The sequence below is a fragment of the Acipenser ruthenus genome, chromosome 21, assembly GCF_902713425.1.
Source record: "Acipenser ruthenus chromosome 21, fAciRut3.2 maternal haplotype, whole genome shotgun sequence".
NCBI lineage: Eukaryota > Metazoa > Chordata > Actinopteri > Acipenseriformes > Acipenseridae > Acipenser > Acipenser ruthenus.
Window position 1 is genome coordinate 23860238 of NC_081209.1, and position 23258 is coordinate 23883495.

Genomic DNA, 23258 nt, shown 5'->3' on the forward strand with positions numbered 1-23258 from the left:
ATCTCTGGCCATAGTTACTGATTTTAAATTACTTTTCACATAAAAACTGAAACATAAACCACTGTCCGGTAGCACATTAAAAATAACAGCCACAAATCCATATGAATTTCAAGATTTTCATAGGATTGCATGTAGTAACATCTGACTAACAAATATTTTGCAGTTATTCTGTAGTTATATTTGTAGTCCTGAAGTGAATGAATTCAAGAAGAACGCCGCAGGAATAGCAGCTAATGCATTGAGGTCTTGAAAGCTTGTGATTAATTGCTTAGCTAGTCCAATTTAAGACATCACATCTCCTTCTCTTTGTCTATCATCTCTGAACTGTTATGGCTACCATTTCATCTATCAAAGTGTAACCTACAATTCTCAGCCCAAACAATACTGTGGGGCTTTATTAAAAAACATAAATTAAGGGGGGAGGAGGGGCAAGAACATGGCTGCTGCATTTGTTTTTTGCATTCAATTCGGATTATTTACTGTGTGCTTTACAACAAATGGACAAACAACAGTGATTGAAGTTTTCGATATTTTATTCTATTAAGAAAAAGACAGAATTGTATCAATAAATAACTTGGTGGAAAATAGGGGCTCTGTATTAAAAATATCCAGTATTCATAAAAAAAAAAAAAAAAATAGTTTCAAAATATAAATAAATATCATAGTGAGAAAGACAAATTCATTCCAAACAATTCTAGACAGGTTGGGTATGTTTGGTTTCTAAAGCGCAGCCATTCAAGCAGTTTAATGCTGTATTTAACAAATAAAAGTACATTAAGGGTTTAAATAGGAAGGTCCTGGATATTAAATCAATGTTATAACCTTCTGTGTTTTTTTTTGTACAGTAGCAAAACCATGGCTTTGTAAAATAGAAACTGATAAGAAAATGACATTACAAATTCAGACCATTAACACCAGTAAGCCAAATAGAATTATATTCCATTTAACAGACACTTTTATCCAAAGTGACTAACATAGACTTGGGGATGAACTGTGCATCATAACTGCTGCTGCGTATCAGGATCTGGCAGTACTGGCTGTAGAGGCACCGTGTTTGTCTTTCTGTAAGTGAAACCTACCTGTACACTTACACGTAGTGGTCAACACTGTCATGTAATTGACGACTAACTTTGAATTTAGAGAGTAGCAGGGGACGAATGTCACCAACATGCTTGTTTTAAAGTGTGACTAAGTTTCTTGGTATCATAGTTACAGATTGCAGAATAGCCTAAAATACTACTGTACTTTAATACATTTCTTAATGGGCATTCATGGAGGAAAACTCAAATTAGACTGCTCCCAATAACCTTAAAAGTGCATTTTCTTTTACTTTTTAGCACTGATTTCAGGATCTGTGACCACTGATGCCTAAAACTGGGATGCGGATGCCATCTTTACCAAATTGCGTGGCTGTTTTGTGCAGTGCTATGGTTGTGGGCTGAACTTCCTTGACCCCCAGTGTTAAAAAGCCAGACTCTACTGCACAACCAACCACCAGAGTGAGTTAAAGAACAGAACACACAAAAAAAAAAAAAAAACACAGATGGAGAAACATTTATTGCAATTTTTTTGTATTTAAGTAAGTAATATCATAATGGCAGAACTGGCCTATCGGACCAGGAGGATTGCTATCCCTGCTATTCCAACCCCAGCCGCAGCAAAAAGTGCAGTCTTCATTGAGGACTCATCTTTGGGAGTCTGGAAAAACTTGCAGAACCCATCCTAAAAAGAAAAAGAGGGCACATGTAAAAACATCGAACTAAAATACTATGGATGTATTTCACAAGCAATGTACATTCCCAAACCAGAGCAACACCGTATTCTTGTCTGACGTATTTTAAACAGCTCACAAGTAATTTATATGGATTCAACATGCGAGTACACTTTTTTCATTCAAACCCCAAATACAATAGAATGAGACAAAGGTATGCTAAAGGCCTACGGCAACGCCCTCCGATTTCATAACCGATTCACAAAGTGGATTTAGGCAGCTGCCCATTCACTGCAGCCTGTGCAGTCGTTAGAAGCCCAGCTGGTAGTATTTGCACTGCGCTTGCCAGATGTCAATGTAAATAACCAATGTCTTTTATTTCTTCCGGGGGCCATTATACTTGATCTAATTCAAACAAGTGTTAATATAAAACTTCCTACTCTTGAGTTAACGTTTGTTCCACTTGTTGATTGGTCCTGCTTCTATTCCCCTTTTATGTCATACACTCCTAGCCTATATTCACTTTTTTATGTCATGACTGTAAAGGCTTCAGTACACGTTTAGACAGGCAGGCAGCAAAATGTAATGCCAAGCTGTTACTGCAGACAAGGAGAAACAATTGGGGAGGAAGCTTTGAAGTCCTTTTAGGTTATCAGTTATTTTAAAAGTGTAGGATTAAAAAACAGCAGCCAAACAGATGTCCTGAAAACATCCCCAGTGCTGTGATACAAATCAGAGGTGGGATGCAGAACTGGTTTAAACAAACACAGTGTTCTGTTTTCTGGCCAACACTCCCCCAGAAATATCCTCACACATCATCTTTCCCCAGTCTTAAATGCAACTTCTCTTTAAAGGAATCACCCAATGCAAGTCATTTTAAGACTGCAAGAAGACCACAAGAATGTTGTGTAGTCTGTAATGCACATTCTTGTGGGGCACAGACTTTTCTGTATTCTTTTTTTTTTCTCCCAGAATATTTAACTAGTAAATCAGCACATTTTTTCAGAAAGCTGATGCGAGAACTACAGAAGGGTCTGGTATCCATCTATTTATACAGCTGATCTAGCTCACTGTAGCAGAAACTGGGGCATCTTACAGCTAAAGATTACCAGTAACCCAGGATAACAGAGGGGCTCAATTATATGGCTGGCATTCTTTGTTCTGTAATATTAAGGCTCCATAGATGCGCATCTCATCTCAAAACTGTAATGGTCACTCGCATATTTCAGTTCCTGATCTACAAGCCAGATCGTATTTTATTAATGTCATGCTTTGTTAAAACCAATTCTGAATCCTCTCCAAACCAACCCAACTCAACTCATAATTGTTACACAATACAGGGTACACCACAACCGACAGACTGAACTGCAAAGACTAAACATTCTGTCCTATCTGCGGCAAGCGGAGGTTGTCTCATTAAATCAAAGAGAAAGGTTAAAAATTGATTTTTAAAATGACCCCACTCCAGTTCCACTCATTAGGATTTAGTTCTGAGAAAACTGCAGGAAGGAAATGTAACCCTCTGGTGTCTGTTTTGCATATTTCTGGCCAGTTTGTTTATATAGGCTACAAGGTGCTGTAGTTTAAAGCACACACTCCCATTAAAAACTAAACTTGTCCCTAGGCCACCAAAAATATAAATAAATCTTACCCAGCCTTCATTTTGTGCCAGCCATTCTTGTTTTTCACCCCCTAGATAATCAGCAACTGTTTTTGCCAGGCTTTTACAGCAGTCCAAACTTAAACCTTGTGAATAAAGTTCATTTGCCAGTAATCCTGTGAAAGTGAATAGACTGACAATCCGTCCCCAGTTTAACTTTCCATCTCCTACTAGCTCCTCAATGACCTGCAAGAGTGTAGAACAGGGATCAGATCTACATTGGGTAATAAAACTCTGCAGAATGGAGTTAAACCGAGGCTGGTACTGCTTCTCCATGTCTTCGGCCAGTCTGCGCATCATTTCGGCTTTTTTGCTGGGAGGCAACCGTTGGATTCCAATACGGTGAAGAACGTAATCCTCTGCCAGAACATAGGTCTGATCCCTCAACCTGAAGCCCATTTTCTATAATAAATAAGTAAATAAATCAATAAATATACACAATCCGGTAACACTTTGTCTCTCACCAATTGTATCGGGCTGCTTTGCTTTTACAATACAGTTATTATACACTTTTGCCATGGTTTATAATAATTTATAACAGATACCTAAAGTGTTGCCTATAATCCTTAGTTATGGTACCCTAACAAACGTATATATAAACTATACTGCACATCATTAGAACACAGTACTGAATGAAACCCGGAGGACTGTCAGAAAAACTAATGGAAATTTAAGCCAAGTGGCAGATCAATATTAGGTGCTGGGTCTTCAAAGACACACTGACTGGTTTAGCCTATGTGACATTTATCAATGGCAGAAAACGAGAACTGAAGAGCAGCACCTGAACTCAAGTGGAAAGCAGCTTAACACAAATAAAACACAGTATTTTAATATTTGCTATAAGAATAACTCTGAATGAAGCCAAACATGGTAAGAACAAGTTAAGCGTATGACACGAACAAATAAAATGACATTCGACGCTACATTACACTGAAGTTATACTAGAGATATGACGTTTTAAATACCAAGATATATGAATACGGGACACTCTACCTTTAAATCTCTCTGGTTAGTAAAATACTGAACTCTACTGGTAATTCTGTGAAAATGAATGAAACAAAGCCACAGGAATTCCGAATTGCCTAATATAGGCTTGTGCGGTACTCATTGCATTCCAGTTAAACGTTTTGAAAGCAACTGTTGAATTCATATTGACTAAACATTACAGCAACCGAACAGAGTTGTATGTTCATACCGGCATGTCACTGCGAATGAATTTAGAATTAAATGACCACAAAGCCTTAAACAATATGTATGACCGGAGACTCGTGAATTTACCACGATCTAGACGTTCAGTCAGCATTGAATAAAAACAACACTACACTATGTTTTAATATATTATTATCTATGTGTTTATTTCACATTTTCATTCGAAATTTGATCATTTAATAAACACAAACCTTACCCTCCCAACGACAGCAACCCTCGCTCCCTGTAGAAAGAACAGAAAAGGATGTCCTCTCTAAAAAGCCTCACTTCCTGTTCTTAGGTCGTTTTTTTTTTTTTACATAATCTGACTCCGCCCCTAAACCAGAGCAAGTAATGTATTTTATTTAAAGGGCCTCAGCATAGTAATGGAACAAAACTGCACAAAGGGTTTGTCCATGTGGATCAGCACAGTGTAAAGCCGTTTAAAGGGAGACCTTTGGTGCAAAATATTTTAAGCTACTGGTAACACATACAGTATTCACAACATGTTTTTTTTTAATATCGCTTTTGATGAAAAGCTGAAAACTGTGCTATAGGTGAAGAAACTGTAGAATTTATATTGTACAGTATTGTACGGTCCAGTGGTGTTTAAACTACTGTGTATCACATCTGGAATGAACTGTGCTCCATACAGTCCTCATTATATAGACTGTGGTCCACATGTGGCTCAGGGGCCCAAATAAAGCCTGCATTGGCATCTTACTATTGTGTTGATATAACTGTGGCACAGTACGATATCTGATGTCACAAAAACAGAAAATGATTCAACTCCTGCACAAACATGTTTTCATTGGAAACACACTCTGTACTAATTTTGATGTGACAAACAAACTCTTTTTTAACTGTAGAACTGGTCGGATGAATAGTGTCCATTCAGTGAGCCTGTAGTCTAAATATTTAGCTTCCTATGAAAATGCTTACTGCACACGAATGGAACTGTTGATAATAGCTGGAGTTGACAGTATCCTGACCCTCTGAGAGTGTTATTTTGACACAATTCTGCCAGTATAAATAACACTGTTTGGTTCATAATATTGTTTTATTTAATCAATCATCATGCTGGGTAACATATTTTTTTAGTACATAATGTTATAACCTTTCTGTTAAAACAAAATAGCATAATAATAATAATAATAATAATAATAATAATAATAATAATAATAACAATAATAATAATGTTGGAGTGCTTTATTACATTTTTTAATTTTTTTGTCCAAGATGAAGCAGCTTCAATGTGACAGCATTTTCCCCACTATACTATGTTATGCATTTCTATTTAAAAAATAATGAATGCTACCTAGATACTGTTGTCAGTAGAAACAAAAACAGGACACAGGGATAAATAATATGCACAATAATATAAGTAAAAAGACAGAAACATGCAGTACGCACATTGGAGGAGTCAAAACTGGTGTTATGGTAACAGAACAGAAACACGTTGCAATTTAGAGTGTCAACTGGAACATGTCTTAATAATACGTTGCCAGGCAACATAACACACAATTTTGCATCTATTTGCGCAGTCACAGTGTCCTCTGTAAGATTCTTCATCATGTGTATAGTGATAATACATCCCCTGTACCAAACTTAAAATAAGATTAGCACATTTTCTGTGGGTGAAGAATAACAGAACCGGATAAGCATGTTGTAAAGAGGAGTACCACACGTATTTACAATTGGGATGCTTTACTCCATAGCAACGCTCATTAAGAGGCTCCCTTAAGACTTGAACTCCTTCAGTGGTAAAAAAAATTCTCCTTTCAACCTCACCCCAGGTATCGGGCAAAAAACACAAACTTTTTTTCTGTAAATGGGTTTCAGTGAACACAACTGATTAATTGATTATGCAAATGATAATTCCTAACATGTAATTTGTAAAAAAAAAAAAAAAAATTAAATAAGATTAATCCGTTTCAGGGCAAGAGAGCAGATCTTATTAATAATGTTTTACCAGGAACTAAAGACATGATTCAGAATAATGACAGGCTTGTCAAGTTGAATCAGTGCTATCCTGGCTGCCCCTTATTGACAGTGCTATGGCAGGAGGTTCATGAGCAACACACAAAACATGTCAGACTGCCCTGGTATAGAAAACACAATCAACAAACAAATTCACCAAATTAAAAAAATCCCCTTGAAGATGTATAACAATGGCTATATTTACAAGATATTATAAAGCTGCTCTTTTTCACAAAGGGAATTTCCAGAGTTGATTTTTTAAAATATTCAGTAGATTATCTGTCTATTAAAGTGTTTGAGCTGATAGCTGAACAGCAAAGATCAGTTTATATTAAAATTGTATTTATATTTTAATAACTATATATAGAAAGGTTTAAAACTCTGATCTCAAACAGAAAACGTCAGTTGAAAGAGTCCTTTTGTTTGATGTTATCTTTGAACAATAGATCTCTTGCTTCTGTTGACTGAACAACACTAATGTCTTTTTTTTTAATTTGATGGGCTTGGAAAGATAACAGAGACAAAACATGAATGGGGAGCAAGCAGAAGTGAGACTGAGAAAACCTCCAGAGATCCCAAAATATGATCTTGTCTAACATTTATACAAAAGCTTTTGTTTGTCTGAGTTTTTTGGACCGTACAGTTGAATTCTAGTTTACACCATGATTAAATCTCATCTGTCTCAAATGATATCTACATGTCCTTTGTTCCCATACCAATAACAAACACTGAATATGATTAATTGATTTTTTAAGAGCAACTTAAATCCATTATAGAAATACTTTCATAAAGAAAATCTTGGCTGAAAATGGAAACAAAATTATCAGAAATACTGCCCATCCTATTTAAACAACTTACTTTTACTGAGAAAAAAAAAACAGAAGTTTAACAATATTTAAAATACTATTTTTATTGTACTTGGGTATATGTAGGTTCCAGTGTACTGGTTAAATATATACACAAAACAATTACAGAAAACCAGGACAACGTTATAATAAATACAACAATAAATGCGTTTACAGGTTAACCACAGCCTATTATGCTATTGCATATTAACACAGTATTGCACATTTTACCAGGTGAAGTACAGTATCCTAAAGTTTTATGATGTGTCATCACGCAAATAAAGGAATCCTTTTACTGTATATCATAAACAGAGAAGTGTGAAACCTGGAAGGGAACTCCTTTCTATGGGCAATAAAGATGTACCATGGCAATTGTGCAAGCAATGTGGTCAAGTAATTAAGTGTCTTGAATAAAGATTAATAACGCACCCTACAATGCACCCTACAGCGGCTCACTGCCACCTACCTCCCAAATATTGAAAAAATGAGTGAAAATGAGCAGCTGAGACATGGACCGTCCCCCAGAGCGTGACTGCACTGGGGGAAAGAGCCCAGCCTCTCCAGCCCGACCACACACCCCGCAGAACTAAATACGAACCGCTCAGCACTCAGGTAAGGAAAAACTCCCTACTCACATTTTGTTTATTTTTTTAGGGGGAAACCTCAGGGAATCCATGGCTGAGAGCAGCCCTTCCTCCAGGCTCTAAGCGGTCGACTCCCATTTCGGCTTCCCAGTGCTTGACTGAGCAGCCGAAACAAAAGAAGCGACACAGGAGAATAACACACGGAGCCTTTATGCTCTTGCTGATGATGTGTTGGCGGATTTTCCTGCAGAAAAGCAACCAAGTTTACAATTCCCGTTTTAATGTACACTATTTTATGTTTTTTTGTGTATTGATTATTGAATGGCATCTCTGAACTGAAGCTATATAAACAGTCATGTCAATGGTATAGTTTAACCCATCTGGTATGTTGTGCTCGTACACAAGGAAACACATCAGCTGCAGGTGAGATAATAAATGCCTGTACAATAAGCATGTGATTGGATTGAAAAACTGAAATGAAATACAAGGGGATCTTCTCAGGCTTGATGGGAGGCCAAAAGACATTTTAGGCCCAAATCTGAAAAAAAAAAAAAAAAAATTACATTTTGAAATCACTTCAAGTCTCATGTAGGTATATCATTTATTATATTATTGGAACAGGTCAATAGTATTAACATAACTGAGGCTCTGTAGCTTGCATTCATCTAACCTTATGCAAATCAATTCCCAGTGCTTGGTAAGGGTTTTCATTACTGAACGGGTAGCTACTGTAACAGAAAACTATGTAATTGATCAGTGCAGAGGCATGGAACAGTAATGTGCTATGCAGTAGTACCCCATTGGTTTTAAATTGTGGAATGGAATCAGAGATCATTTTGATAAATAATTAATAAATCCTCCTATAATTATTTTGCATATATAAAAGATACTTGACAGCAAAATGTCAGCATATGTCATCAGTTGCTTTATGTAGTTACAGTGTTATGTAATTGGAACACACCTTAGAAACAATATCTGTAATAGTTTTACTGTTGCCAAAGCTGTTTGGAAATCCCTATTAACTCTGGAATGTTAAGGTTAAGTGATTCTGCCAAGCAAATGACAGAGGCTTTGCAAAGCCTTGGGGATGAGCCCAAGAGCAGAATTAAAGACAGCATTTTAACTCCATGAAACAAAACATTAAAAGTACATTTTTATACAGTAGCTCAATAAGAGGAATGAGATAATTAATGGCAATGCCATCAATGAGAGGAAAGCTTGTAAATAGAAAAAAAAAAACCAAATATGCAAGTATAAATGTAATTTCATAAAAGCAAAGCAAACCATTTACAATTTTACTTCTCTAAAGGAAATAAATTGACTGAACTTCTAAAATAGATCCGGAAACCAGAATCACTATCATTTGGAATTGGACCAACAATGCCCATATAAGGTCCGATTTTGTTCCTCTGTAAGTGACAGGAATTCCCCGAAGCAGCCCAATGTTGACATAGATCAGAAATCCCCTCACCCTCAGAGTGTGATCCCATGAGCCGGAGCAGAATGCTGTGCCATCCGGTGAAACTCGCAGGGTGCTGACGCGATTCTCATGGCCAAACAGAATGGACACCCTTGTGCCCTTCAGGACATCCCATACATTGATAGTGTAATCATTGTAGCCAGTAAACAGCAGACGACCTACAATATAAAGAGAGCACATGAAAAGCAACAGTGTTAAAATGGGAAAACATATGGAGGTCTATTTATAATGATGGATACAGGTGCAACTATACAGCAATTATATTAACACCCCTGCTGTTTTATCCTAAGGGGTGATTTACTGATCCTGTTAATAAAATAACTGAATACAATAAATATTAAGAGGCATGTGTTTGAGAAGGTTTACAGGTTTTACACAGGCAGGATATAGAGAGGTCGCTGTTCCCTTCCATTCACATACATTTCTTTTTACTTGGTTGGGCACCCACATGTCAAAAACTATACAATACCATCTTCAAACAAAATTTCATACAAAATTGTTTTTTGGTTTCTTTCTTGGCAATCATTAAGCAGGTAAGACTCCGCAGTACAGAATAGTTTACATAGAAAAGTTTACATAAAATTCCCAAACAAAGATTCAGTTGAATTTGTTTTGAGGAAATACCCGCATGGGGCAGCAGTGTGGAGTAGTGGTTAGGGCTCTGGACTCCTGACCGGAGGGTTGTGGGTTCAATCCCCAGTGGGGGACACTGCTGCTGTACCCTTGAGCAAGGTACTTTACCTAAATTGCTCCAGTAAAAACCCAACTGTATAAATGGGTAATTGTATGTAAAAAAAATAATGTGATATCTTGTAACAATTGTAAGTCGCCCTGGATAAGGGCATCTGCTAAGAAATAAATAATAATAATAATGGATGGAAATTTGAAAGAATTACTGCTGTGCTATATTTAGTTGTGGTCATATGCCTTTCTGGAAATTAATAATGCATACCATATTGGCAAGAACAGTATTATTCTGAATGCCATGTCTTATATTTTTGTTGTATTATTTTAAATCAAAAACAATCTTATTCTCTTTCAATAGTTCATAGAAAGAGCTATTATGTTTTCAGACTTTTTAGAAGCCAGGGACTTGGGTTAGACTTTCCACACTTTACAGATCAACTAAACGGGAACAAACATCTTCATTTCTGCTATCTTCAATTTCTTTAGACACCAAAATACCATTCAAATATAATGTGTGCTCCTGGTTTAAAATTATTTTACAATCTTGCTTCCTTAATTAGAGTTGTTCAGTTATACGAAAGACATTAGACGTGCAAAATCTAACGTCTTTTAGATTACTCATTACATTGGATAATCTGTTCACCATTCACAAAGACACTAATAAAGACTTCATCAAAGAATTTTACTATAGTTGTTGCTTTTCTGGTATTTCTAAATATTATATTTAAATATTAGAGAGAATCACAGTAAACATAAACCCTTTATGAATTACTTTAAATGACTACATAATAACCACATACAATATATAAACACCAAAGGAGTAAACTAGAGGGGAACCTTGTAGGATTTCATTACATTTTGTGTAATAGGTTTGACATTGAGCATACTTACCACTGAGTGAGAAATCAACGCTGGAGGCTCCAAATATAATGCTTTCTTTGGAGTATATAGCTACTTCTCTGTCTGCTCGAAGGTCATAAAGACGACACTGAAAAACAAGACTTGTGTTTGAGGGTATAATGGGGGTGGAGGAGCCATACAGAATCCTAAACCAGAATAAAGTTGCTTCTATAATTCAAAAAAAGATCTACTGAGATCATTGTCCAACAATCAGAACATTGTACCGATGAATGTGACAAGATCTAAATTAGGCAGCTTAATTTTCAATGCAGTTGATTCTTCCCAGTCTATGATGTGTACTAATAAAGGTGACTCCACAGAGAACCATCCTAGCTACACCACTGTATTTTCACGTAATTAACTGGAATATGCTATTAACAGTAACAGCTGTGTTCATTTGAGGTAACGTCTGAGCAACATAACGTCAACAGCTTATTAATGAGCCAGGCTGATCACAGAATGTCTTAGTCATGTTTCATCACCCCACAGTATGTACTAGATTGCTGTCAATTCCAACGAAACAGCTTGACCGTGGATTTGTCTCAGACTTTTGTTTATTAAAGGCTAAGCTGGGGTATCTTTTTGAGATTTCCCCCCCTAATTGTATTCATTAGAAACACGTGCTACCAGTAGATACCTAGCTTCTGCTACCAGATTTTTTTATTTTATTTTAAGTGGATTATCAATAATTGTATTACTATGACTTGTTGCCTTGTGTGCAATTCTTTATTAAGGTTACATTGTTAAAATAAATAAATAACAAATAAAGGAAACATTGCTAAATAAAATTATATTTTCCAGAAGCAGCTATTTAAAACCTTTTATTAGATTTTCACATGACTTGTGCTTGACTTCTCTATGAATAGCTGACCAGTTATTACAGAATAAGTGTCTACTATTCACAGCAAATTAACAGAATGAATTAAATCACTGTTTGTCAAGAAAACTCTTGAAATAAAATCTTTCCATTGGTAGTATTCATTTTCTGAACTACAATTCTTATACCCTTTTCGCAGTGCATGACTAGCTGTTACAAATCCATTAACAATAAACTAATTTGTCTGTTTTGTACTAATTATAAAAAGGAAGTTATACTGTAATTCTGGCACCAAATACATTTAGAAAAAATTAATAAAAACATACAGAATTCCCTTTAAATTATTCACACTTATATACTGTTGTGATACTTGCAAGTCTATTTTTTGCCCGGATTAACTACAATTAATATAACAAGATAGTTTCATTTTTGTAAGGCATAGCATGCCTAAAATTACTTCTTTAAAATGACAACCTTGAGGGGTCTACAGACTCAAACACAACTTGACAATAATACTTCCTTTTCCTGCCTTGTACTTATTGTAACCTAGATATCCCAAATCCTATCATGTAGTGTTTAATTCTGTGTAAGTCGCCTTGGATAAAGACATCTGCTAAATAAACAAACAATAATAATTCCAACAAACACTTACAGTTGCATCATCAGAAGCGGAGGCGAAGGCATCTCCACTGGGGTAGTATCTGTAAAACAAGTAAAGCAAGTCTACATACAACCTAAACTGTTGACTGATTATGACTGCCAATTCATTTTACCAGAGGATGAAGAAAAAGGCAGGTCCCTGCTTGAATTCCCTTCATGCTTTTACACAAATTACTGTAAAATAACAGTTTGTTATAAGAATCAAAGATCTATACTCAGGTGACTTTTAATATTGATGGATCTGCTGAATACAGCTCTTTGACAAGATGAGTGCACTCACCTGACACTGTTAATGTCTGAGTCATGTGTTTCAAAAGACTGTATACACTGCCCGGAACGCAAGTCCCAAACCATTGCCTTCTTATCGCAGCCCTGAAAGAAAACAGAATTCAGTAAATCATTATAATTATTATCCTATACACGTGGGTTAGGGTTAGGGTTAGGGTTAGCCCTAATTTTTTAGCCCCATTTTTTGGAAATTACCCCAGTTAGACCCTTTGGTTATGCAGATTCTTAAAAAGGAATGAGTTTATTACAATAAAAAGAAGGTGCTAAAAGAATAGCGGCACAATGATTAAAATTCTAGTGTTGGCTACATGTTCTTATAACATTGTAATGATGTAGAATGTTATTAATAATAATGGTCTAATGTTGTTTATAACTTCCTTTATAACACATTTATAGAAGTATTAAGCGTTACCTACATTTTAACCAGAGAAAAGAATCCACTGATTGTTGATCTTATAACAAACCCACTGTGGTGCAGCACTCACTTCCAAACCAGGAGAGCACAACAATGGAGCCTTACCCCAGACACAAAGGTGTTCCCCGTCTCTGAGGGGGCCAGATCCAAACAGAGTACGTCAGCGGCATGGCCATGGAAGCTTTGGAGCAGCTGGCCACTCTCCACATCCCACAGAGCGCAGGTTCCATCCCCGCTGGCAGTCAGGATCTGAGGGGACAAAACGGGTCAAACCATGGCAGACACAGGACCTGGCATGCAACAATATTATTTGGCGGATTTGAACAAGACTGGGATATCAGTTAAATAGGTTATATACACTACACTTCCTGGTCTGCTCCAATTTTAGTATTGCAGAATATATTGATGCACACTGCCCTCTTGTGGTAACAGATGCAAATAGATTGATTGCGGGGCTGAAAGTGTAATTTTGTGCAGAGATTTTCCATTGTCTAAGCCACTGTTGCAGAAGGTGCAGAAATTACATTTGTGCGGTCATTGCTAAAACCTCCTTACTGCTGATATTTGTATACCTTATCTGGCATACCTAAAATGTATACCTAAAATGACAGAAATGTGCAGCTTAGCAGTAGGGTAAGACTCCTTTTTTTAATAAATGTTTTAGGCTGCGTGTCTTAAGAGGCATGTCTTTATAAAAAAAAACGAACTGCTCTATAGCGTTCATTTCAACCCAAATTTCACCTTGAAGTTTGCTCACCCTGGATACTGCTAAAAACATTATTGCAGTTGATATCAATGAAGGAAAAGACATTTCCTGTTAATGATTAAGGTAAAAGAAAATCAATAAAAAGGTGCCCCTGTTTTGAATCCGTTGATAACAACACCTGACACTGCTGTTATAGTGCACACTACACAGTGCTCCCTTGTTAGTTTGCTATCTATCTCATTGTTCAAAAAAATCATAAAATATTGAAAACAGTGAATTAATGAAGAACCCTTATACAGTACAGTGCATGTACAATTTACTGTCAACATGGCCTAACCATGAATGAACCAAAACGTGCGTGTTAGTGAATTATAAATCGTAAAAGACTGGAGTAACAGCTAAACAGCACACAATAGCCCGCCCCTTACAGTGCAGACAGTACCAGCCCTGTGTGTGCAGGCTTTTATTATCAAATGCATGTTTACATACAGTATTTATATTGTGAAAGTGTGAGGATTTCAGTGCTGATTGAGACTGGAAACCAGTATTTATATTGGTCAGACTACTGCATCCAAAAATAAATCTCATTTGATGTGTGTACAAAGTGGCTGACACACACCTGGTGGCTATACTGAATGTTGTTATCACTGTAAATGTTATTATAACATCTGTAAATTAAAATCCTGCATTTATATACATCACAAACTGTCTTATTTTCACTATAAATGTTTGCACAGGAACACTAGCATGAATAACTTCAGGTTTCTATGCTTTTATTAGCATGCTTTGCCACACTAGGGATTGCCTGAACCACAGTAATGAAATCAAACCACCCCCCTCCACCACACAAAAGAGCACTGCAGAGGCCTCTGGGTATCTCCTCCAGGATGCTGTGTTACCACGGCAACACACCTCGATTTAGCATCTCTCTGCTAAAGTGTAATCTCAGAATAAGGAACACCAGCCTCAAGGATTTTACTGTCAAATAACAAAAGGCTTACAAGAATCTCTGATCCATGATGAGCAAATCACAGTGTGGATAAATGTGATGCTATATACCAGTAATGATTTCATTTTTAGGGTAGTTTGTAGATTTCTCTAACTATGGTGCCTGGATTTAACTTCTGTACAATCCAAAAACCGTAACAGTTATTCCTAGGAGAGAAGGGATGTTTCAGGTGACCATATCAATTATATTAGCTGAGTGGCCCATATGGTTGTCACACATTTCATAAATGTAGTACCTTATAGAACCACAGTGCAAATACATGATTTGTTGATGTTTCCTCTATATAAAATATCATAGAGGGTGCTATATGATATAGGCTGATATCATCTCCTCAAGATAAACCAGCATGTGGGGGGAAAAAGGGATTGATTGTTGGGTCCCTGAGCGACAGTGGAGCTTGCTGGCAATACTCATAACCTACTGCTGTTGAAGGTACAGGAAGTTAGCAGGCTAACAAACTTGAAAGCCAGCTTATAATTGTAAAGATGGGTAAACTCTGGAATAATGTTTTAAAACAATGGCCAAGGAATCAGTTTTATGTATAAATTTGAACATGATTGTGGGCCTGCAGCTTTAAGTCATGGAAGCAATGCAGGCAGCTATGTGATCTGATCAAGGTGTTTCACAGCCCCTGCTCCTATTTCATCTTGATTAGGTTTGGTGTACTGTAAGTATTTCACATTTCGCAAAGGTGCCTTTGGGTTGCAAGGTCACAGTAGGTTCAGCCACCAATTTCAATTACTGCTACTTTACACGAGTGGGTAATTTATCAGTGCTGTTTTAGAGAAGCTTCTCCTGTTACGTCTTTATTAGATTTGGTATTGAACATTTGCTGTTAACAGAGTATTGACACCTTGGCAGGTAACAAGTATGCAACCCACATCAGGTCTTTTTTTAGCTAGTTTTGTTGTTTCAGCAATGAAACAAAGACCATGCAACTAAATCTTTTTTCTCCTTATTATAACTTCCTAAGCCCCGCTGAGACACGTTCTGTTGGTGCTTTGCTGCTGTGAACTATTAGCTGCACTTTATTTGCAACATTTTCAAGCCCTTTGTGTACACGTTGATATTTTAAGGAAGACTGCTGTTTCAAGCTGAAATGTAGTTCTTTAAATGTTTATTGCTGACTGAAAGTCAAACTGCCCCTGTGACCTACAGAAAAGTTTTAACCCTTTGGTTTCCAGTGTGCTTGCTGAACAGCAGCAGACCTTTGCACACTGTAGGTCCCCAATCAATGCAGATTTTTTTCTTTAAAACAGCACTCATTCCTACATTATGCTCTTACCTGCATGTCTGAATTTGTGAAGCTGCAGGCCGATAAGTAGTTAGTGTGCATTGCCACAGATTTCTTCTTCGAGGCCATGTTCTCATTTTTATCAAAGGTGAGGGGATACACTGAACACTTATTGTCCAAACCTCTACAAAGCAAAAGCAAAGGATATGCATAAGACAGTGCGTACTTTCAGTTACAATCCTTCTGTAAAACGTTTTATACAACATTGCTTTAATGTTATTCCTGATTGAGAAAGCAATGATAGTAGTTGCTAAAGCCATTCTATCAATGCATAAGGGACCTACTGTATTGGTAACATAAGGGGTTTTAAATGCGTGCTTTTGTACAGAAATCGACTGTTAAAGGGTTAATTTGGAAACACATTTTTGCTACTGCACTGACCCTTCTTATCATAACTGCATAAAGTGTGACTGATTAGCTTCTAGTGGGCTGCACTGGATATCACAATCATGACTAATGAGGCAACTATGTCCAGAAGATCATAACAACTGGGCCCTTCATGAGCCAAGGTTTATAAAATTCAACTCCAAAAGTGCACATGCAGGGATTTTTGAAAGTATGAAATCCTTGGGATATTGTAGAATACAATCACAACCCCAAACTGCTTGACAGCAGATACATATTTTCCCTGGAAGTTTTTGCTGACACCGTCTTAATTCGGTGTAAAAATTAAAATAACTTTTTATGTTTTTGCATTTATGGCTTTTTGGAGTTTTCTTTTTTTCTTCTTCTTTTCAATAAATATGAGACGCCACAATGATCAGAAACACTCGTCTAATAGGCCACCCTCCTGGCAAAAATCAGCAGCAACTATGCATCTAGCGAGCTGTATTGATTTATACAGCCTCCAGTTAGAGGCTAAGAAGGACCTTTTAATGGCTGCCCTGTAATGAAATTCTTATTTTGCCTCCATTTGATCAAAAGCTTTCGAGCCTGAAAAGGTAATGAATGCAACTGCACTGCCATAGACATCATATACTGTCATTATTCTGAAACTGTAGCAAACGTCACATGACTTACCCACAGGCAATTGCACATCCAGAGGGCGCATACGCACAGGCCATCACCCAGGTGCATGGCATGGTAACTGCATGTTCCTGAAATAAAAACGCAACGTCATTTTGGGCAAGGCAAGTCAAATCAACCAATTGAGCAACTCTATAAAACACACCACAAAGATTACTTTAAAGAGCTTTATTATAATGCATCTGTAAAAAGCAGATCAGCTAATGAAATATTCCAGTTTAGTAAGGTAAAGGAAGTAAAACATGCAAGATGTACATGCATTGCATGTAAAACTATAATATTCAGTCATTATAGAGTGTTTTAGAAAGGGCCCAGGACACAAGAAGTACATTTTCATAACATGTGTGTAAGAACTATTCCTGGAATTCTGAGAATAGTGTTCAGGGAACTGCTGATTTAAATGAGACACTATTCTCTTTGTCCTTTCTTTCACCTTCCTGTCTAGCCCTAAATGCATGTAGAGATAGTCCATGTTGGCTTGTTTTAAAACCAGACACAATTCAGTTTAATTTGAAGAAATGATTTCATATAGCAGGTGTCAAACTACTAACTCACTTAGTTTACTGCAGTGAAAGTTAACTATCACCTACGTCATGATGTAATTATTAACCCATACATCTACTTTAAATATCTCAAACTTGACTTTATAAACGAACATCTGCTGAACATGATTCCTGTTCTTTTGCTACCCATAAAACAAATAAAACTGAGGCTTAAAATAATTAAAAAAAAAGATGGTGTATCAGGTTTCTCAGGTGCAAGCTAAAAATACCTGTTCTGATAAAAATGTTTTCCTTTTTCTGGTAACTGAAGGCAAGCTGGCATTTTAAGCATGTGCTTCCTCTTTCAGAGTCAGGTTCAAATTAATCTTATCTCCTTCCCTATAGTGTAATCTCTTGACAGTTTAGCAACCATACAGAGTACATGGATTTCAAAACTCACCGTCTAACATTTCAATTGCTAACTTATTTTAATGTCAGAAGTAGTTGTCCACTTTAAAAGAAACTACCCATAAATAAATTATGCATGGGGCAATAATTAGATGTGAACCATGCAAGGTTTCAAGTCACATGATATAAAAATTAGTAGAAGCCAAGACTGGGGTAGGGCATGAAGCCCAACTGTATCTCAGACTGTATAGAACTGGGAGAGCAACAACTGCCTATTCACAGATCTTTAAGGTATGGCAAACTTTCATAACGTGTTGACGATAACAGTGTGTAGGTGGTTACACAAGCTGGACTTTCACCAATACATACACGGTTTATTTTACTATCAATTAAATGTCTGCAATAAAAAGGCATTTTTGCTAGTTAGGTGAGTTAAATTTAGGCCTATCTGAAATACTGATTGACCTTGAGCGGTCATTATAAGCATCCTTCACTGTGATTAATGTTTAATAATTCTGTATTGTAATCATAATAATTGGAGAACAATACTTTTGTTTTACCTTGTTGGTTGTGAAAGCATCCCATACAATCACTTTTCCATCCTGTTGAAATAAAGACAGGTGAGACCTCTCAAATATCGGCCAATTTAAATAACTGAACTGAAACAAGTAAAGCAATTTGATCAGTATAATGAAAATAGAGTAGATGAAATGCTGTCTGTCAAACACTTTTTGATATTTTTTTAATAAAACCTCATATTTACGTAACAACAAATACTGATTTCTTATTCTTGACATCAATACACCTAAGGTACACTCATTTAGATATTAGAATTGCTAATATATACAACGTTATTTTTTTTACTTGATCATGTGCTTCAGTCTTAAAGATGATTTCTTTACTTCAGCTCACCATTTATAATTTAAAAGCCCACATATTACTCCCACTTCCTTTTTTAAATCTCCTTCCATTTAAAGGCTGCACTAAATGGATTTTACAGCTCCAGTACAACGATTGTGCCAACACTTTATTGTTGTGCTATCATGTCAATTAAATCATGTTCTAAAGCAGAACCTACCTAATGAAAGCTATGTTATAATGTATATATTTGTATAAAATAAGACTGCTTTCAATAGCTAATCTTAAAACAGATTTTTGGCATTCAATTTCTACCCCAGGCTTCTAAAACAAAATGTCTGTGAAAAACAAACAAGCATTTTTCTCATTCCATCAAATAATCAAAACCATTTTAGAGACTGCTCCATCCTCATGAGGCGTGATATAATTCATTTACTGAGCCAAAACCTCATTGTTTGGTTGTTTGATGCAATTAGTGCATCTTTTTATTCAACTTAAAAGCTGGAGTCAACAGTAAAATGTTTGATCTATGTTGTATTTACAGCCCTTGCTGAAGAATCAGCTGGGTAAAGTGCTCCATGTCAAATCGCCTTAAAAACACGATCAAATGAATTCAGCTGTCTGTCTTAAAGTTCACATTTCAGACCCTTTCGGACAGAACATTCAAAATGTGTTTAGTGGCAGGAGATTGTTTGTTGTCTTTACCTGGGAAGAGCTCACAAGCCTTCTCTTGTCTTTACACCAATCCATACACAACACTTTGTTGCCATGTCCTTTCAGAGTCCTTCTCGTCTTCATCACAAACTGACCAAGAGCGTCCACACGATCGGCAACTTGATGCACTGAGGGACAGGGGGGGCGAGGGGGAGGAGTCTGTCACTGTGACCTTGTCTGCAAACAGCATATCGTTGTTGATCACACAATAATGGTTGGAATTTGTTTGTTCAGAATAAATAAAAAAAATAATTATCTGATGAGGGAACCTGTGGCAATACCTTTTGGTCGAATTTACATGTTTACTAACACACTTTTTGGGTTTCAAAAATGGCAACAGAATCTAAGTACATAGCATTGTGTCTGCTCCCTGTGGGATTGGAAAATACTGTTTTGTAAAAAGTCTAAAGTAAAACCAATTATAATATAAAGCTATAATAATTAAGACATTATATTATTTGCATATGTTGGATTAATGCTGGATTTTTAAAGGATTTTTTTTTTATTCGTGCACAAGTTCAGTAACTTTAAGATCACAAATTCCATTACAGGTACTTTTTTTTCTCAGCCGTCTGCACATACAGTAGCCCTACAGTAATCAAAACGCAACACAAAATAAATGAAACAAATTGATTGCAAAGATTCTTGCAGAAATAACCCCTAGATTTAGGTGCTGCAACATCAATTAAACCGTGCAATTCAAACATAACATAAAAGCACTGACGTCATAGGATATATATATATATATATATATATATATATATATATATATATATATATATATATATATATATATATATCTCATAATAATAATCAATACCATAATAATAACCAGTACCAAATTCCGCTATGTTTTCCTAAATGTTCTGCTTAAATTACACAGTTAAAAAGAATGCTAGGTGATACCATACATTCCCTTTTCATTGAATAAAATAATTTCTAATAATCTAGTGAATAAACGCACCGTTCACATGCCGTGTTTAGTTTCATTTTGAACGCTACACAGCAGGGTTTATCTCAGCTGCGTCCATAGCCCGGCAGTACTGACGTACAGTACGGTATTCAGCCAGCTGGGTGTTGTGATTTCTGAGGGCCCCAGTCTCATCCCCAAATACTCACGTTCCACATCGTGCAGCTTAGCTCTCTCCTCTTCCAGCTTAGATTTGAGGGTCTCCGACTCGTTCTTCAGTGACGACAGGGTCTCATTATCACGCAGCCCCTCGTTAGCCATCTTCAGATGAAAAAGGAAGAAGCTGTTATTGATGGTTTCGGTGAAGTGCCCGACTGTCGAGGATGAGCCCAGAGTTTACAGCTGATGCAGCTGCGGCTGCGGTGACGTCACGCGGAAGATGCTCCCTCCGGCCGCCGGAGTGCATTAAATAAACCACGTTAGCAAAACCACTACTTCTTGACTTGTATTTTTTTTTTTTTAAATCTGTCCTTTATATTGTTAAATTTAACATGTCAATACACTTTTACTACTATATATTTCATTGTGCATGGAGGTGATTGATAGCATTATTTCCAACATATCTTAATATGTAGAACAGCTTTATATTTCCACATATTTTCTCTTATACATTGTGTCTTATATAGTTTAATTAAAAATATAAATATATAATACAAACCTAATGTCCATTGAACCATGCCAAAATCATCTGTATCATCTGCATCAAGGCCACGTATTATATTATTATTACAGTATTAATAATACATTATTCAAAATAATGCATTAAAAACACACACACACAAATCCACAAATGACATTCCCTTGAATGCAAAACAATATTCATGTTTAGTGTGGTTGTAAAAAAAGGTACATAACTTTCAATTGGGAAAAAAAACAACAAACAACAAAAACAAACCCGAAATGATTTCGTCAGGGTCTAGCTACAATCAGTAATACCGGCTTCCCGTGGAATGCAAAGTGAATTCCCCTCCCTTGCTGTAAAGCCGCATGGGAGCTCCACTCATCATTATAGCTATACCAGAATCTGCTGCAGAGCTTGAGATTTACACGTCAGTGTGTTTAACTATGTATGTAAAAACTGTGTGACCAAATTGTCTGCATAAGAATGGTAATAATCTGTGATCCATAACTCTGGAAGTCAGCAGGGGTGTTCTCTCTTTTTTTTATAGGTAAAACGAAAGAAATTAATAAAAAATAGATTTAAATTCAAATCCAGAAAAGTGACATTGGGCAAGATACTACAATGTTCCATTTTTTTTTGGGGGGGGGGGGGGGGGTCTCTGTATAAGGATATTGCCATACCATTTCCACACAGAGTGAACAGTAGTTGATCGGATCGGTTTTGATGTAAATGTTCATCAGCGGTTTTGTCTTCCCACATTTCTCACATGGGCCAAAGCTGATGGCCAAAAAAGTTTGGTCGCACATCTTGAAGTCTCAGACGATGAACCTGACAGAAAAGAAAAGCTACATTCAACATTTTTTCTCAGGTTTGGTCAGCCTCTGCACAGTATTCTTGCTTGTAAAGCAATTAGACAGCTGTATACTAGATAAGCAGTGGGTAATCCCAAGTGCTTGATTCCAGATCAGTGGCAGTGAATAAGAAAGAGAGCGCCAGCTCTACTTAGCGGTGTCACCTTCCAATGTCTAAAATACTGTAAATGTTGCATACGTTATAATAAGTAACACCAGACTTAAGTTATGAGCATTTGCTCACATTGAGTCCTGATGACATCATTCAACACGAAGGGGTCATTTCTTTGGTGCATTCCACTGCTGTTAAGGTTTTGGAAAAATATGAAACAAGCACCTGTATTTAGCACCATGAAGGCAAAACAGGCCACAAAAGCAAAGCCAGAGGATGCGAGGCCAATCAGGCACATACTTTGTATATTAATTTATAAAATCTCAGCAATATTTTAATATATTAAATATATACTGTAATTAAAATGACAAAATTCCATCTTGACCGTTTTGTTTAAAGTGTTGAATTGGTGCTGGTTCACAGATTCAGCACTTTTTGTTCAGGTCTTGTGCATTCTTAATGTTAAGATTTAAAATAAATCTAAATTCTAATTTCATTAGTATTTACGTTTGATTTTCAAGAATACCAGTACAAATGCCTGAAAAAAAAAATATCAATGATGGAAGATTAATATGTTTTAATAGTTTTAACATACCTTGTTTCAGAGAAATTTCTTGTGCTTGTCTGTAGCAGACAGAGAGTTGTGTGTTGTCTTCACAGAGGTGAAGCAGGTTGAATCTGAAGGACTGACTGGTAATCCACTTAAGAAGGTATTATAGTTTTTTACAGCTATATAAAAACCTGTATGCTGCATGCTGTAGTTAATAGTGACAGGGCTAGATTTATCAACGTCTTTTAGAGCAATCTGTTCCATGTTTTTATAATGTTAAACAATTAGAATGCCATTTAAATATATGTAAAAGTCTACAATAAGCAAAGCTGGTCAATTCTACTGCACAAGGGCAATTCTAAGGTGTGGCTGGTCTTCAAAGTAAACATACTGCAAAATACCTGTGATGCTACTAGCTGGCAAGAATCATATTGCTGTATA

At 36.4% G+C, this 23258-nt stretch overlaps 2 protein-coding genes across 3 annotated transcripts; both read right to left on the reverse strand.

The window, feature by feature from the left end:
* Nucleotides 1-515: 515 nt before the first annotated feature.
* Nucleotides 516-4867, reverse strand: LOC117427691 (anti-apoptotic protein NR13-like). Of its 2 annotated transcripts, none has more exons than XM_034045906.3 (3): nucleotides 4777-4867; nucleotides 3363-3773; nucleotides 516-1722 (listed from the first exon to the last, which is right to left on the reverse strand). In XM_034045906.3, exons 2-3 carry the CDS (start codon nucleotides 3768-3770, stop codon nucleotides 1609-1611), a joined length of 522 nt encoding a protein of 173 aa, XP_033901797.1. In that variant the 5' UTR covers nucleotides 3771-3773; nucleotides 4777-4867; the 3' UTR covers nucleotides 516-1608. The 2 variants fall into 2 exon arrangements, with proteins under 2 accessions (XP_033901797.1, XP_033901798.1); XM_034045907.3 differs by having other exon boundaries at nucleotides 4772-4827.
* A 738-nt stretch (nucleotides 4868-5605) lies between these two features.
* LOC117964299 (guanine nucleotide-binding protein subunit beta-5-like) lies at nucleotides 5606-22986 on the reverse strand. Its single transcript, XM_034907519.2, has 13 exons — nucleotides 22863-22986; nucleotides 21985-22132; nucleotides 20832-20943; nucleotides 19704-19840; nucleotides 18701-18742; nucleotides 17245-17321; nucleotides 16216-16348; nucleotides 13321-13464; nucleotides 12793-12884; nucleotides 12505-12553; nucleotides 11027-11123; nucleotides 9440-9606; nucleotides 5606-8506 (listed from the first exon to the last, which is right to left on the reverse strand). Exons 2-13 carry the CDS (start codon nucleotides 22108-22110, stop codon nucleotides 8495-8497), a joined length of 1188 nt encoding a protein of 395 aa, XP_034763410.2. The 5' UTR covers nucleotides 22111-22132; nucleotides 22863-22986; the 3' UTR covers nucleotides 5606-8494.
* Between the last annotated feature and the right edge of the window lie 272 nt (nucleotides 22987-23258).